The 18282-nt window shown below is 42.7% G+C and overlaps 1 protein-coding gene across 4 annotated transcripts in view; it reads left to right on the top strand.

Annotated features, from left to right (window-relative positions):
* The window catches only part of MORN3 (MORN repeat containing 3), a 37057-nt gene extending 21815 nt beyond the window's left edge, over positions 1 to 15242 (top strand). For all 4 annotated transcript variants that reach the window (XM_056534826.1, XM_056534833.1, XM_056534840.1 and 1 more), the window contains 2 exons: positions 4502 to 4686; positions 14818 to 15242. In XM_056534826.1, coding sequence (XP_056390801.1) covers positions 4502 to 4686; positions 14818 to 14886 — 254 coding nt within the window. In that variant the 3' untranslated portion in view covers positions 14887 to 15242. The remainder of the gene's footprint in view (positions 1 to 4501; positions 4687 to 14817) is intronic.
* The last annotated feature ends 3040 nt before the right edge of the window (positions 15243 to 18282 follow it).

Below are 18282 nucleotides of genomic sequence, written 5' to 3'. Positions count from 1 at the left end.
GTCGATGAATTCACACCGGGGATTTGCAGCGATTCCGGGTCATACGGGTCTTCGGAGACCAGGAAAATAAGGGGGGATCGGGGTTGTCCAAGATACCCATGTTCCCCTGAAGGGATAGGAGTGAGGTGGCAGGGGTGCCACCTCTCCTATCCCTGCTATTGGTCGTCAAGAAGTGACAACCAATAGCAGATCGGGGCCTGGGGGGGGGGGGGGGTAATTTTCGGTTTTCCCGTTCTGCCCACCCACAGTAGGCTTGGCGCAATGGGGAAACCGACTAGGACCAGCGCCGAAGTCCACTTACCCATTGGCGGCGGCAGTGGGCGGCGATCGGCGACAGAAGAGGATGGCGATGCGGCTCCCTGGATCCTACGGAAGCCGGTGATTTGCCTAGCAACATCTGGAGGACTACAGTTTGAGACCATTATACAGTGGTCTCTAAACTGTAGCCCTCTAGATGTTTGCTGTTTGGGCATGCTGGGTTTTGCAGTTTTGCAACAGCTGGAGGGCCACAGTTTGGAGATCACTGTGCAGTGGTCTCTAAACTGTAGCCCTCCAGATGTTGCGAAACTGCAAATACCAGCATGCCCAAAAAGCAAACAGCTGTCTCGGCATGCTGGGAGTGGTAGTTGCGTTCCTCCAGCTGTTGCATAACTACATCTCCCAGCATGCCCTTCGGCGATCAGTACATGCTAGGAGTTGTAGTTTTGAAACAGCTGGAGGTACACAGGTCGGAAAATACTGGGTTAGGTTACAGAACCTAACTGAAGGTTTTCCAACCCCCCATGTGAAGGTTTGCCCCCCCCCCCCCCCCATGTGAATGCACAGGGTACATTCACACGGGCGGGTTTACAGTAAGTTTTCTGCTTCAAATTTGGGCTGCGGCAAATTTTTCACCGCAGCGCAAACTCCGAGCGGGAAACTCACTGTAAACCTCCGCCAGTGCGAATGTACCCTAAAAACACTACACTACACTAACACATAATAAAGGGTAAAACACTACATATACACCCCCTTACACAGTCCCCCACCCCAAAGAAAAACTCTCTGCTCTGCGGACGCACAACAAGGCTCAGGAGTGAGAGCGTACTATGTACATTTGAGGCCTAAATTGGTGATTTGCACAGGGGTGGCTGATTTTACAGCGGTTCTGACATAAACCCCAAAAAATGTATATACACATGTGGCCCCATTTTGGAAACTACACCCCTCATTGAATGTAACAAGGGGTATAGTGAGCCTTAACACCGCACAGATGTTTGAAGAATTTTCATTAAAGTTGGATGGGAAAATGAAAAAAAAAAAAAAAAGAACATACCGTACCCCATATGTGGATGTAAAGTGCTCTGCTGGCGCACTACAATGCTCAGAAGAGAAGGAGCGCCATTGGGCTTTTGGAGAGAAAATTTGTCCGGCATTGAAGGCCACGTGTGTGTACAAAGCCCCCATAGTACCAGAACAATGGACCCCACCCACATGTGACCCCATTTTGGAAACTACACCCCTCATGTAATGTAATAAGGGGTACAGTGAGCATTTACGCCCCACAAGTGTCTGACAGAAGTTTGGAACTTTGGTCCGTGAAAATGAAAAATGCTATTTTTCATTTGCACAGCCCACTGTTCCAAAGATCTGTCAAACGCCAGTGGGGTGTAAATACTCACAGCACCCCTTATTAAATTCTGTGAGGGGTGTAATTTCCAAAATGGGGTCACATGTGGGGGGTCAACTGTTCTGTCACCACGGGGGGGGGGACGACGACTTTGTAAACACACATGGCCCCTGACTTCTATTCCAAACAAATTCTCTTTCCAAAAACTCAATGGCACTCCTTCTCTTCTGAGCATTGTAGTGTGCCAGCAGAGCACTTGACATCCACACATGGGGTATTTCCATACTCAGAAGAGATGGGGTTAAAAATGTTGAGGGTAATTTTCTCCTATTACCCCTTGTAAATATGTAAAATTTTGGGAAAGACTGCATTTAAGTGAAAAAAAATATTTTTTTTTTATTTACACATCCAAGTTTAACAAAAAGTCGTCAAACACCTGTGAGGTGTTAAGGCTCCCTGTACCCCTTATGGGGTGTAGTTTCCAAAATAGCTTGCCATGTGTTTTGTTTTTTTTGCTGTTTTGGCACCATACGGGCTTCCTAAATGCGACATGCCCCCCAAAAACCATTTCAGCAAAATTTGCTTTTCAAAAGCCAAATGTGACTCCTTCTCTTCTGGGCATTGTAGGGGTTACAAATTTTGGGGGGCATTTTCTCCCATTACCCTTTGTAAAAATGGTAAATTTGGGGGGAAATACTGCACTTTAGTGTCCAAATTTTTTTTTTTCATTTACACATCCGACTTTTACGAAAAGTCGTGAAACACCTGTGGGGTGTTAAGGCTTACTGGACCCCCTTGTTACGTGCCTTGAGGGGTGTAGTTTCCAAAATGGTATGCCATGTGGTTTTTTTTTTCTGCTGTTCTGGCACCATAGGGGCTTCCTAAATGTGACATGCCCCCCAAAAACCATTTCAGAAAACTCACTCCAAAATCCCATTGTCGCTCCTTCCCTTCTGAGCCTTGTAGTGCGCCCGCAGAGCACTTTACATCCACATATGAGTACAAATTTTGAGAGGATTTTTCTCCTTTTACCTCTTGTAAAAATTCAAAAACTGGGTCTACAAGAACATGCGAGTGTAAAAAATGAAGATTTTGAATTTTCTCCTTCACTTTGCTGCTATTCCTGTGAAACACCTAAAGGGTTAACACACTTACTGAATGTCATTTTGAATACTTTGAGGGGTGCATTTTTTATAATGGGGTCATCTATGGGGTATTTCTAATTAGAAAGCCCTTCAAATCCACTTCAAACCTGAACTGGTCTATGAAAAATTCAGATTTTGAAAATTTTGTGAAAAATTGATGCTGAACTTTGAAGCCCTCTGATGTCTTCCATAAGTAAAAACATGGCAACTTTATGATGGAAACATAAAAGTAGACATATTGTATTTGTGAATCAAAATATAATTTATTTGGAATGTCTATTTTCCTTACAAGCAGAGCGTTTCAAAGTTAGAAAAATGCTAAATTTTTAATTTTTTCAGCAAATTTTGGAATTTTTCGCCAAGAAATTATGCAAGTATCGACAAAATTTACCACTAACATAAAGTAGAATATGTCACGAAAAAACAATCTCTGAATCAGAATGAAAAGTAAAAGCATCCCAGAGTTATTAATGCTTAAAGTGACAGTGGTCAGATGTGCAAAAAAACACTCTGGTCCTTGAAGCCAAAATGGGCCTGGTCCTGTCACGCCCCCTCCCATAGGCTTGCATTGAGGGGGCGGAGCGTGACGTCACATGGGGACGGGGCCGTGACGTCACTATGCTCCAGTCCCCGTGATCGCCAGTTATCAGACCCGGAGCGAACATGCTTCGGGGACTGATTATAACGGGGTACTGCGTGCAAGATTACGGGGGTCCCCAGCGGCAGGACCCATGCGATCAGGCATCTTATCCCCTATCCAAAGATGTCTTAGCGCCGGAGTACCCCTTTAAGAGGTTAAGCTCCTCACTCCAGCACCATCCTCACCTCTGTGCAAACTCCTTATCTGTATTGCCCCAGTACCAGTGCCCACTTTGTGCCTCCCACATAGTAAGTAGCATAACAACTACTGTATAAGGCACATAGATGGGGCTATGTGCTCCCACATTGTTTGGCCCTCCATCTTCTCCGGCATTGTGCCTCCATATAGTAGATAGGCCCCTTCATATTTCCCTACATTTGCTCCCATAAAGTAGTTAGCCCCTCCATGTGCACTCACACTGTCCCTTCATATATCAATTCGATCCCTTAATATGCCCCCACACTGTGTTCCTATATAGGAGCTAGGCTCCTCCCTATGTCCACACTGTGTCCCCCTATAGCAGTTAGGCCTGCCATATGCTCCCACACTGTGTCTCCATATACCAGATAGGACCCTGCATATGCTGCCACACTGTCCTCCTACATATTTACTAGGCCCCTGCATAAGCCCCCATATAGTAGCTAGGCCCTTCCATATACCTTATTTAGTAGCTGGGACACGTGAAAAAAGAAAATTTACTCAAATAGCACTACACTCCCCCAAAAGCTCCCGGTGTTCCAGCACTGTGCAGCATCTCTTCTCTGACAACCTCCCAGCATTGGCAGCTGCCTGTACCCTAAATTGTGTCTGTCTCCTGTGACAGTACATGAAGCCGATGGCAACTGTATGTACAGTGAGAGCTGCACTTACCTGAGGATCTGGGATGGGTGTACCCCCCCCCCTTCCGTACTCATGGCCCTTGTTGCACCCCCTGCATCTGACCAGTACTTCATACTAACAAACATTCAGATAATAACAGGAGGTAAAGGACATAAGAGAGGAGAACAGCAGGATCAGAACCCACTGTGTATGTTTGCAGTCCCACACATGTTCCCTTTGTAGCCAGCGAGGAGAATTAATTATTCTCAAATATTCTGTTAATCACAGCAAATGAAAATCGCTATGAAGGTTCCTGGAGAGGAGGAAAGAAGCATGGACCTGGAAAGTTTTATTACCTTGACAAAGGCCAAATTTATGAAGGAATATGGGTAGAAGATATTCCAAAATGTGGAACTATGGTGGATTTTGGGCGTGCAGAAGCACCATACCCAACAAAATATCCCATTCCAGAGGTAAAAAGTGTTTGTCTATTTATCAACTGATACATTGTCCCGCATATGAATGTTTGTATTGGAACAATTATGAGGTTTTATGGGTTTTAACAAAAATAGCTGCATATAGAATAACAATGAAAAAAAGACCATACTCACCCCTGCTGGTCTGTGACCACTTAGTGATTGGCTGAAGTGGTCTTGTACTGGTAAGGATCCAAGACAAATTACAGTACGATACTCTTTAATGGTGTATTCACACGTACAGTGTTCTGCGCAGATTTTATGCGCAGGATTTTATGCTGCAGATTCCAATGTAAACTAAATGACTGAACACAGCTTCAAATCCTGCGCATCAAATCTGCACAGAATACTGTAAATCTGAATAGACCCTAATAAAGGTTTTATTACCCTATTCAAAAGTAGTAGAAATGAAAATCTGAGCAGATTTCAAAATCTAGTGTGTTGTTTAGTCTAGTCTAATCTAGTGCGGTGTTTCCCAACCAGGGTGCCTCCAGCTGTTGCAAAACTACAACTCCCAGCATACCCAGACAGCCTTTGGCTAATGAAATTGCAACAGATTCTTGTCACAGATTTCACCCTTTAAACATAATGTTATAGACAGCTTGCTCAATCATAAACTACTTGTGCTGTATAGAAAAGGAAAGCAGCTTTTGATGTCCACTCACATGTAGCTTCACGGCCATATGATATATCAGGGGTAGGCAGCCTTTTGGTATTGCTGTGCCAAATTGTTTAAAGGGGTATTCCGGGCAAAAACATCTTATCCCCTATCGAAAGGATTCTATGCGTAGCTGCGTCTGAAGTTTCGGAAACCTCCGGGCTTCCGAGACGGAGACGTGATGTCACGCCACTCCCCCTCCATTCAGGTCTATGGGAGGGCGTGTTGTGGCCGTTATGCCCCCTCCCATAGAAATGAATGGAGGGGGCGTGGTGTGACGTCACGCCCCCGTCTCGGAAGCCCGGCGGTTTCCGAAACTTCAGAAGCAGCTACGCATAGAATGCGGGCTGCTGCAGGGAGATCGCGGGGAGTTCCAGCGGCGGAACCCCCCCGCCCCCCCCCCCCCGCGATCAGACATCTTATCCCCTATCCTTTTGATGTTTTTGCCTGGAATACCCCTTTAAGTCTATAGGTGTGCTGGCAATATGGGTGTGGCTTATTCTGGGTTGGTTTATTCTGGATGTGGTTTGTGGGGGTGTGGCTTGTCACAGGGTGGGGGTTTTCTTTCCTGAACTTTCCCTATTTATTGTCCTCACTGTAACGACAATATAGAGGGAGGGGATTGCGCACACCAGCCATTAAAGTTTTTGTTCAGCATGAATAACCATTTTAATTCAGACATGCATAATACAGACCCCAGAATCAGACCCCACTATAATACAAACCCCAGCATCAGACCCCGGTACCCCCCTCCCAGAAAAAAAAAAGCCTTGTCACCACACAGAAATATACATACAGTTAAATCTTGTGACTCACAATTGACATCTAACTTCTAACACAGTCATCCTCTCAGACCGCTATTTGTTGGTAGGTAGGTAGCCATGAAAGTAACTAACTAGGTAGGTAGCCAAGTAGCTATGTAAGTAGGTAGGTAGGTAGCTAGCTATGTAGATGGCTATGTAGGTAGGCAAGTGGGCAGGTAGGTAGGTGGGTAAGTAGCTATGTATCCAAGTAGCCAGGTAAGTAGGTAACCAAGTAGGTAGTCACCAACTCCTCCTCTCCCCCGGATGAAAAAAAAAAACAACAACAACAACAAAACAAACTTATGCTTACCTCATGTCCCAGGCAGCAATCTCATCCGTAGCACAGACTGGCCATGTCTTTTTTCCTCCACAGTGCAGGTGTCAGGGCGGAGGTCACGGGTACACTGACAGGCAGCTTTCAACTGTATGGACATACGCATACACAGTTGAAAGCAGTGCTCACTTGCTTGGGGATCTGGAACAAATGTCCTGGATTCCTCAATAGTGAGTACCTGTGCCGGACAGGCCTCATCTCTGCTGCAGGCCCTTGGGCAGTGCCTGACATGGGAACTACTGTAGGTAGTGGTGTACCTAGTCTTTGATGGCCTGGGGGCTCCCAGGGTGTGCAACCTCATTGGGGGACAGATCCACCAAAGCGTTAGAACAACACTGTCGGTAACTACACCCTTCGGTCAGCGCTCCCTTATGTGTTACTTAACTGCACCCTGCGTGCCAGAGGTTGCTGACACCTGTTCTATATAATTGTCTCTGTTGTATAACCATAAGCTATGTGCATGGTATGTGGGTCTTATAGGAGATGCACTTTTTGTATTGGATCTTCTTTGTGGTTAGCGCAATGTATAGGCACCACAGTAGACAATGATTTGTGGTTGCCACAATCATATAAATACAAAGAGAGACAACAAGTATTTCCTTCTAGCTAAAGCTGACTATGCACTATAAACTTGAGACAGCTTATTTATTTGTAATACAATTTTTTCCAAGCAAATTATACTCTGTGTGTATGTGGTCATTCTTTAGGTGTCCATAAATTGGTGCAATAGACCAAATACGATAGAGAGCAAGAAAACCTGCTGTGAAAAAAATTGCCCCACCCCCAAAGCCAATTTGTTTTCCTGCCAAGATAAACCAAATGCCAAAGGAGCAAATACAAAGGAGCAAACTATAAACCACACTTTGGGTATCCTCTATGTGCAATCTTTAAAAAAAAGGGAAAAAAGGAAAGCTTGTTAATACTTGGATATGTAGTATTGCTAAATTATCATTTTATGGCTTATGGTTCACAAAGTTAAATGTTATCAAAATGATAAATTACTCGAGGGTCTATTCACACGTACAGTATTCTGCACAGATTTGATGCGCAGATTTGATGCACAGGATTTCAAGCTGTGTTCAGTCAGTTTACATTTAAATCGGCAGCAGAAAATCCAGTGCATCAAATCTGCGCAGAATACTGTATGTGTGCAGAGGAATTTCAGTAGAAACGTAACATGTCCTCCAGATAGGAGATGCGTTTCTATTCACAGGTGGTCCGACCTCTGGGATCCCCTGTGATAGCGAAAAGTTTTGTTGTGGTCTTGGGAGTGGTACAATCGGTCCTTGGACCATAAAAGGTTGCGCACCCCCACAGATTTATAAATTACTTCTGTTAAAAAATCTTAATCCTTCCAGTACTTATTAGCTGCTGAATACTACAAAAGAAGTTATTTTCTTTTGGGAACACAGAGCTCTCGTCTGACACCTCTGTCCATTTTAAGAACTGTCCAGAGTAGGAGAAAATCCCCATAGCAAACATGCTGCTCTGGACATTTCCTAAAATGGAGAGAGATGTCAGTAGAGAGCACTGTGCTCGTGATGTCAGCAGAGAGCTCTGTGTTCCAAAAAGAAAAGAATTTCCTCTGTAGTATTCAGAAGCTAATAAGTACTGGAAGGATTAAGATTTTTTTTTTAAAGAAGTCATTTACAAATCTGTTTATCTTTCTGGCACCAGTTGATTAAAAAAATAAAAAATAAATAAAGTTTTTCACCGGAGTACCCCTTTAAGTTCCTCTAGGAGAGAGGTGTCCTCAGATTTAGCCAGTGACCAGTCTGGTGATTTCAGAGGGATCTGTCTATGATGTTGGATTCTCCTAGAAGGGATGGGTCATTAAGTCCTTCTTTATAAATGCAGACATCCTGTATTCCATAAATAGGGATAACCCTATAAAAGAGTACTTTACATAAAACCAGTGCACTGCCTCCTCAGGCATGGGATGCATCTATTACAGCAATACTTTAGCATGGATTGCTCCTGTGATTAAAATAAAGCTCATCCATCCCAACAGTGACCTCCAAATTCATGCCAGCTAGACAATTTTTTTACTGCCAACCACACAACGCACTACAATATTACCATATATTCATAGCACTCAGTTCCCTGCATCAGAAAGATAGGGCTATTTTTCTTACTGTCACTTCTTTCTGAACTTTAAGGATACAGACAAGCATGTCTGTTATGTGGTTTCAGGCTGCTCAGAATGGCATTACATTTTTATTTATAGTCACATTATGATAGCTTTGATTTCAAAATATTCTGAAAATCTTTTTTTAAATAAAAAAAGAAAGAAAATTGTATGTACTACCATGAGAAAATCCCATCTGTCTGAAAGAAAAATAAAATATAAATGACAAATTCACACAGAAACACAACTACTCATGCGTATCCAATGGACTGGTCACTAGAGTGTTAAATGTAAAAAAAATTGTACTGTGGAAAGTAGCAGAGTAGATTGTACAATGGCATCTAAAAAAAAGTGCATAGCACTTCCTCTTAAAAAAGAACAATGCTTTTTCTCTTAAATGCAAATGCTTAAACATAACATGCTCCTGTTACATACACTGGTCAAGATAAACGTCGATCCTTAAATAAGCCATTATGTAACTATGTAAAAGTTTTGTCAAAAATACCATCTGCTTCCTCTGGTCTACTGTGCATCCTGTCTACGTCATTAATATATTACACTCAGTTCAGAAAAAGTGGTCAGAAATGGTTATGAGACGTTAAAAGGAAATCTGCCGTCTCAAATGAATATTAATCTATCAAATCTATATCAATTAGATCAACATTTTAAAGTGGATCTTTAAAATAACACGAATAGGCAAAAAGACAAAGCACTCACCACTGTGGTATTCAGAATGTCATTATTTTCTTCAATGTATATTCCCAATTGCAGCGGGGAGGTGATGGTGTTCTGGCAGGGGAGCTGCAATCAGTGTGACAGCTGTTTCACGCTTGAAACAGCTGTCGTGCTTATTGCAGCTCCCCTGCCTGAACACAATCACCTCCCCGCTGCAATTGGGAATATACATTGAAGAAAATAATGACATTCTGAATACCACAGTGGTGAGTGCTTTGTCTTTTTGCCTATTCGTGTTATTTTAAAGATCCACTTTAAAATGTTGATCTAATTGATATAGATTTGATAGATTAATATTCATTTGAGACGGCAGATTTCCTTTTAACGTCTCATAAACATATCTGACTACTTTTTCTGAACTGAGTGCCTGAGTGTAATATATTAATGACGTAAACAGGATGCACAGTAGACCAGAGGAAGCAGATGGTATTTTTGACAAAACTTTTACATAGATGCTTTTTGCTACTCATGTTGTATAAATACTTCATTCAGAGCGCCACCTAGAAGTAGTAAAAAGGGGTATGTGCAGCTAAAGAATCCCCTAAATGTGAACTGCAGCATGGCATTCTAGTAGTGCCAGACTTACCTCTATTGTGTCATATTGACCTTTAAAATAAGGGCATGGCTGTATAGGGCTTTTGACCCTGAATTCAAACAATCCTCTCCTTAGTTCATTGATCCCTGAAGCAGCAAGATAGGAGAGTTGAAAAAGAAATGAAAATTAATCTTTGGAGTCCACTGGGCATTCCTCTTAGCTGCTAGAGCCCAGAAAAGTTTGGCCCCTTCACTAGTAAGTCACACCCCTTTGATCGCCTCCTCTACTCCCAATTGACAGCCACCAGGCTGTACTGTAATCTACCTCTTAGGCTAGGTTCACACGGCCGTTGTCCCCGTACCGATTTTCATCCGTCACTGCCTCCTAAACAGACCATACTACTAATAGATACAAACTGATGCAAAGGGTTGCCATTTAGTGGCATCCTTTTGCATGAGTTTTTCATCAGTTAGTATGCAAAGTCAGCTGCCTACAGACTCCCGCAGCTGGGACTACTACTACTACTCCCATCAAGGAACAGACTTGTTTACATGATGGGAGTAGTAGTTCCGCTGGCTGTGGGAGTCTGCAGGTGGCTGGGGAGGCTAAATTAGTGCTTGTACTTCTACCCCTATCATGGAACAGATTCTGTTCCATGTTGGGGGTAGTAGTCTAGGGGCTGAGGGATTGATCGCACCAGGTCTCACTTCTGAGACCCGATGCAATCAGAAGTTATTAACCAGGGGAGCGGGCGCCATTCTCTACTCCCCTGCGATGTCTATAATGTGTTTTACTTTCATTTTCAAATACCCCGCTGGGAGCCCTGAATGTCCGGCACAGAGTTGCCATTCAGGACTTTAAACTTGTACCGTTGGTTATTTACAATTTATTCCCCGCGACCCCTCCGCATTTTCTAGCGCAATTAGAGCACACTGTAAGGACATCTCAGTCTATTCCCCGCTGCTCGGCCAGTGATAGGCTGAGCGACAGTGTGAGAATGCTTCAAGACACACAATTCTTCACTACACCGGCACCTGCTGCTGGGGCCGAAACTTCACACTGCCGCTCAGCCTATCGCCGACCGAGTCGGGACTTCCTTCCCAACACTTGACCTTTAAGGCATTTGGAAAGCCTTCACATTTTGTTATGTTGAGATCTTAATTTCCCCTCATCATTCCGCGTTCAGTATTCAATAATGACAACTTGAAAACACACAGTTTTAGTAATATTTGCAAATATATAAAAAAAAAATACCATAATTTCACATGGACATAAGTATTCAGACCCTTTGCTATGACACTGGTGTTCTATTTCTCGCCATCACCTTTGAGATGTTTCTACACTTTGGAGTCACCTGTACTACATTCAGCTGACTGGACAGGATCTGGAAAGACACAGCCCTGTCTATTAAAGGTCCCACAGCTGACAAAGCTGTGATCCAAAGTCTTATGTGCAGACGGAAGAAACATTCCTAGAAGTTCCACCAATTGGCTTTATGGCAGAGTGGCCAGAAAGAATATTGGGGAAGATTTATCAAAAACCTGTCCAGAGAAAAAGTTGCCCATAGCAACCAATCAGATCGCTTCTTTCATTTTTGAAGTAATGATCCACAAATAGAAAAAACAATATTTGCATTGCTTTGTCATTAACTGTAAAAACTAATGTTAAAAAAAATTATTATAAAATAAATAATGCCAGAACTGCTGTTTTTTCTTTTACCTCAGTGTCACTAAAAATATAAGTAGTGTTCAAAAAGTATAAATCCCAAAAAGGTACCAGTGGCTACAGTTCAACACACAGGTACATTGATGGAAAAATAAAGAATATACAGAGTGCCTGTCTTTACAGCAGCTGAGCAGTGTGTACATGAGGAGCTGCACTATTTGTCAATTATATAACTTGTATATAGATTTCTGCTCTGTAAAATCTCTAGGCGGGGTTCACACCACGTTTTTGCAATACAGTTCCCGTATCAGGTTTTCGATGAAAACCGGATTCCTCAAAACTTGATTAAACTGCATCAAAACATGAGTACAAATTTTTATCTGCATACGGTTTTAAAAATGATGTCCGGTTTGCATCCATTTTTTAAGAATTTTTTTTATACGTTTTTAACTTTTCACTACATTATGAATAAAGTTTCCCTTGTTTGATTGAAATTCCAATAAAAAAAACCTGTATGGTGAAAAGAAACATACGTTTCAATATGGTTTTTCACCCCGACCAAAAACTGTGGTAGGCTACGGTTTTCGGTACAAGGAAAAAAAAGAAAAAAAAAAGACAAAACCGTAAAGGATGCAAAACGGACACAACCATATGCATCTTTGGGCATACGGCTTTCAATGGAGAGTCAATGCATATGGTTTTTAATATGGTTCCGTACAGTTTTCAAACTGAAAACATATACGAGAATTGTATTGCAAAAAAGGGGTGTGAACCCTGCCTAATTCTCAGTTGCCCCTGAGCTAGTAAGTTGAGCCTAGCCTCTATGATGACTTCTATACACTGTACACACACAGAAGGGGAGACACTGTTCCCTTATATTAGAGAAGAGGGGTAAACCCACTGACTTCTCCAGTGGTGGCTATTTCTCCAAGAACAGTAGGATTGTGCAGTTAAATCCAGCAATGGAACCCAAAAAGTATCCAGCTCCCAGGAAAAAAATATGCCATGACTAAGGACCCACTGGTCCAATATGCATCAGCGTAAAGGTTTTATCTTCACTGGCTGTTTTTCTTTCTTTCACGCTTATTTTTAAAATGGATTAAAATAAAATTTAGGACTTTTCATATTTTTTTCCTGGGAGCTGGATCCACACCGCCCCCCTTTTTGGGTTCCATTGCCTAAATTGCACTGACTAGACGGCTCGACATCATCCAGGCTTCCAAAGCATTTGAGTGCCCAAAACTAATCCAACACGAGCGGTGAACTGGCTACAATTTTTTTCTTTCACTGTAGCTAAATCCAGCATCATCTGCCAGGGGGAAATATGGAGGCCCTGATAAACATTTAACAGTTGGCAGGTCAAAATCGGCATATTTGTCCCTTGTTTTTTTTTTTAAGTGCATTGACTATGTAAGGCGACCTCCTGACTCTTTGCTGATGGAGGTAGTCAGTGGAGAGAAGAATCAGGAATGTTGGATTTTGACTGCCCAATACTTTTGTTCTGGACAGGATAGGCCAGAGCTGTCTGGCTGAGGCTCACTGATCTCTTCCCCATAGACAACACATGAGGAGTGTATGGAGTGGTCAGAAGAGATAACTTGTCAGCCAAACGAATGTTTAGCCAACAGCTATTGAAAATATTCGGCAGCCTTTACACAGAACACTGATATTGCATTGTTAACTTTTGCGACCAAGCAACGCTCTCACCTAATCTTTAAACTGATCACACAGGCTGTAATAGAGCATCACATGACTCGACAGTGGTAAAGTGGCTTATTCTCTTTACTGTTTCCAGTATAGGGACAAAACACGTGCTAAACAGCTGAGATCTATGAATGGATTCCATTTATATGGGCTTCTCAGCACATCCCTATTAATACGTTTCTTAGATTAATCAGATAATGTACTTCTCAGATTAAAATCAATAAGTAGCAAGCAAAAAACAAGTATATAGTTTTATTTTTTTTAAATGACGCTATGGTTTTTGTGAGTGGTGAAGCATAATGGTGCACAAGACTATAAGCCCCCAAGATTATGAATCCCATGTCCCCAAGGAAAGCAGAGCAAAACAGTTTTTTTTGATAGCTATGTAAAAGATAAAGACATTCTAATGTGGATGGTACTAGCTGTCAGTAGAAAGAAGGCGTGGGCATGTTTCAAATGGCCAATCCTTTTGTTCTCAGGGACATATACTGATCTCTGGTAGCAGGTTTCTCCCTACTCTCCATTGAGAACAGATGAACACTTAGCTGAGCTGGAGGGGGCATGAATTGTCCTACAGCTATTTCGTTGTCCTACAGCCAGTTGCTGGGGTATAAAAGTAAACTGTACCTTTCCTGGAGCTGATGGCAGTTACCAAACCTTTTTTTTCTTTTAAATCACCTTTTTATTTCTAAGCCAAGTGTCATGGAGGCAGAGCTGACCTGCTCAAGTGTCACAGCCTAGCACATCCCTGCCGTCACCCAACAAATGACTGGTAGGTGACCCCTGTTAGAGAGTAAAAATGAGATTTTATAACTTTGGCAACAACCATTAGCTCAAGTAAAGGTACACTTTGCTTTTATACCCGAACAGCTATCCAATGGTGTCTACAGCTCTTAGCAGCAAATAGAGCTGACAGATTCCCTTTAATATAATCCATTAATACCCATGATTAGGCCCAACATTGATAAAAGGGGGCTGGCAGATTTACAGTTTTGCCCTGTAGGGTGGTGCTCCCAGCCACCTCCTACACTGGGAACTGCAAAACAACCCAATTCAAGTGAATAAGAGGGCTGATTTATGAGGGGAAAAAAATGCAACCTACTGGAGGCAATACAATAATGTAGGAATTATAAAAAAAAATTTAAGTTGTGGTAGTAAGTGAATTTACCATAATAATTGGGCACTGGTCCACTTTCTTAGGGTAGTTACAAGATCAATCACTTTTGTTTGCCTGATGTCGGGGGATATAAAATGTTTATTTTTTACATAAGGCTCAGGGCTCCTTAAATAAAAACGGAAACTCACCTCCCAGTTCCAGGACAAGTCGACACCACATGAATTGCACATTTTAGCTAATCACTGGCTGAGCAGGCATTTCCTGAGATGTCGACATGCCCCTGAATTCAGTGCTGATGAGCAGGGACCATAAAGCATCGAAGTGGAAGCTGCAGGACGATGGGGTAGGCCTCAAAGTTTTACAGTCCCAGACAAACATTTTTTTCTTATATTTATAGTAAGTCTTAACATGCATATAACTAATTCCTAGACTTTTCTCTCCCCTCTTAGGTAAAAGTGGCAGATCCTGAAGGTGTTCTTAAAGTGGCTCAAACAGAATTTCTTGAAAAAGAAAAATGAAAACAGCTGTACTGAAACCTTTGCATGGGAAATGCCCATTTAAAGTCATGTGCCATTTGTAAATAAATATATATATTATATTTGCCAAGTTAGGTGCAGTTTTGCTTTAAGGGTACGGTAACACCTACCGCTTACACTGCGTATTTCATGTTGCACAAAATCTGCTGCTGCTGCTGCAGTGGGAAATAGGCTGTGTAATCCCCGATCACCATACACACAAGGCTTTCCGGCAGCAGCCCTGTGTGTGCAATGAGTTTTGGAAGTGGGGCTGCGCGCTGGCGTGAGACTGTACGCTTAAAAAGAAACACAGGCATTTCACGTGTTACCTGGGCTTCAACATTTCTACTTCTATATATATATTTAAAAAAAACAGTAAGTTTTATATTAATTTATATTTCCACGAGCAATAAACAAAAATTGGAAAGTAAATAAAAAAAATTAATAAAAATTCCCAAGATTAGTTTTCCAAGATCACAGTTGTTTATCAGGACAGTTAAAGCTACATCACATATATATATATATATATATATATATCCCTTTATGTGCCTCAATTATTAAAAAGTATCTGTCACTATGTTCCCTAACTACTCCTAACACTCCTAAAATGAATTTCAGAGCTTTAAAAAGCTCTGTGGCAGACATTTATCATTGTCTTTAGACAGTTTTTTTGTGTCTAGAAAAGGCACAAAAAAGGCATAAGCAGGGTTTATTTGCCCCTTTGGTTTAAACATTTCTGCAGATTTTGAGTTGCAATTCACTAATTTTGGCAATACACATGATATGGAAGGGTTTTAATCAACTACGCCTTTTTGTGAAAAGGCGCAAAGCCACTGAAAAGTCTCTAAAACGACACCAGACCAGACTTAGCTAAGCTTTTTTGTGTATGTGAAGAGAGGGAAAAATTTCAGGAAATGTGACCTGCACAAAATTTATCAAATGCTCTGCCACCATTTAACAAATTACCAGTAGAGATGAGCGAACTTACAGCAAACTCGATTCGTCACAAACTTCTCGGCTCGGCAGTTGATGACTTATCCTGCATAAATTAGTTCAGCTTTCAGGTGCTCCGGTGGGCTGGAAAAGGTTGATACAGTCCTAGGAAAGAGTCTCCTAGGAATGTATCCACCTTTTCCAGCCCACGGGAGCACCTGAAAGCTGAATTAATTTATGCAGGATAAGTCATCAACTGCCGAGCCGAGAAGTTTGTGACGAATCAAATTTACTGTAAGTTCGCTCATCTCTAATTACCAGCACACACACCAAAAAAAAAAAAAAAAAAATTATGTAGAAAAATGCTTTACTTACACCTACAATGATAAGTGCCGGCCTGTATCTGTAGCAGGCAGGACATCAATGAAGCCTGCTGGAGGACCATTTCCTCCCTCACATAGTTGCAGTGCTGTGATGAATAGACTGTGCATGTTTCAGTGAGGCTCTGTGCATCTGTCAATCCAGCTCTGTGTAGAGAAGCACTTCCTGAGTTTGGTCTCCTGTCAGGCCAGGAGGAAACCAAACTCACTGTATTAATTGTGGCAGGGAACAGAGCAGATTCCCCCAAGTGGCAGTTTTTTCTATTACATTTTAAACATTTATGTTGATAATTTTAAAAGCAAGTGAATGGGAAAGTGTCTGCTTATTACATAAGGAACACTATATTAAAAAGTTGTATTTAGTGACAGGTAGTCTTTAACCCTTTAAGGAAATGAGGCATAAATGTACGGCGCTGCCAAGTACTTGGCGCACAGCGCCGTACATTTATGGCACAGCTTTCCTGGATCACCGGGTCTCCGGACACGGTGATCGGAACGGGATGACTGCTGATATCTATCAGCAGCCATCCCGGCATATCACCCAGGGGTGTCCTGAGACCCCAGCCCCTCCCACCCCGATGTCTGCGATAGCGGCAAATCGCGCTACAATTCAGACATGCGATTTTCCGGGTCATTGGGGTCTCTGGTAACCCAGAAAAAAAGGGTGAATGAGGCTGTCCAAGACAGCCCCATACCCAGCAGGAGTGAGATGGCACGGGTGCCGCCTCACGATCATGTGACTGACCGATCGGAACAACCGACCAATCACAGACCTGTTGGACGGCGATCGGAGCGGAGATCGGCACCGGCGGGGGGTCTCGTACCTTGCCCTGGTCCAGCGGGGGTCCCCTCAGGATCGGTCCCTGTGGCAGGATACAGCAGGTGGTGAGTCCTGTTCACCTCCTACTGTTACTTAGCAACAAGTAGCAGCATGCAAAGCCAAAGGGCATGCTGGGAGATGTAGTTTTGCAACAACTGGCGTTCCCTCTGTTAGACTGTGCATGCTGGGGGTTGTAGTTTTGCAATAGCTGGTGGCAAATGTTTTCTATGAAAAAGTGTGCATTCACTGTTGCATAACTACAACTCCCAGCATGCACAGACTACCAAAGGGCATGCTTGGAGTTGTAGCAGTGTGCCTCCAGCTGTTGCAAAACTACAACTCTCAGCATGCCCTTCAACTGTCAATGCATGCTGATTGTAGCAGTTTTGCAACAGCTGGAGACACATTGGTTGAGAAACACCGAGTTAGGTAACAAAATCTGTTTCACAACCAATGTGTCTCCAGCTGTTGCAAAAATACAACTCCCAGCATGCAATGAGAGACTGTACATGCTGGGAGTTGTAGTTTTGAAACAGCTGGAGGCACACTGGTTGTGAAACACTGAGTTAAGTAACAAAACGCTCAGCATTTCGCAACCAATGTGCCTCCAGCTGTTGCATAACTACAACTACCAGCATGTATGGTCTGTTAGTGCATGCTGGGAGTTGTAGTTTTGCAACAGCTGGAGGTTCTCCCCCCCCCCCCCCACTGTGAATGTACAATGTACATTCACACGGGTGGGTTTACAGCAAGTTTTCTGGTGCAAGTTTGAGATGCGGAAAATTTTCTGCCACAGCTCAAACTCACTGTAAACCCAACCGTGTGAATGTATCCTAACAACAGTACACTACACAAAATAAAAAGTAAAACACTACATATACACAAACCCCCCCCCCCCCCCCACTAAAAAAAAAAAAATTCTTGTACGGCAGTGTTTCCAAAACAGAGCCTCCAGCTGTTGAAAAACAACAACTCCCAGTATTGCCGGACAGCCACTGACTGTCCAGGCATGCTGGAAGTTTTGCAACAGCTGGAGACACCTTGTTTGGGAAACACTGCCGTGGGGTATTTTTGTGGCGGATTCAAATCCCCAATTTAGGACTGAAATGCGCATGGCTCTCTCTCACTTCGGAGCCCTATCGTATTTCAAGGAAACAGTTTAGGGCCACATATGGGGCATCTCCGTACTCGTGAGAAATTTTGTTACAAATTATGAGGGGGCTTTTTCTCCTTTTACCCCTTATGAAAAGGTAAAGTTGGGGTTTA

This window comes from Hyla sarda, chromosome 1, assembly GCF_029499605.1.
Source record: "Hyla sarda isolate aHylSar1 chromosome 1, aHylSar1.hap1, whole genome shotgun sequence".
Classification (NCBI taxonomy): domain Eukaryota; kingdom Metazoa; phylum Chordata; class Amphibia; order Anura; family Hylidae; genus Hyla; species Hyla sarda.
Note: the sequence above shows the minus strand (reverse complement) of the source record. Positions and strands in the feature narration are given on the sequence as shown.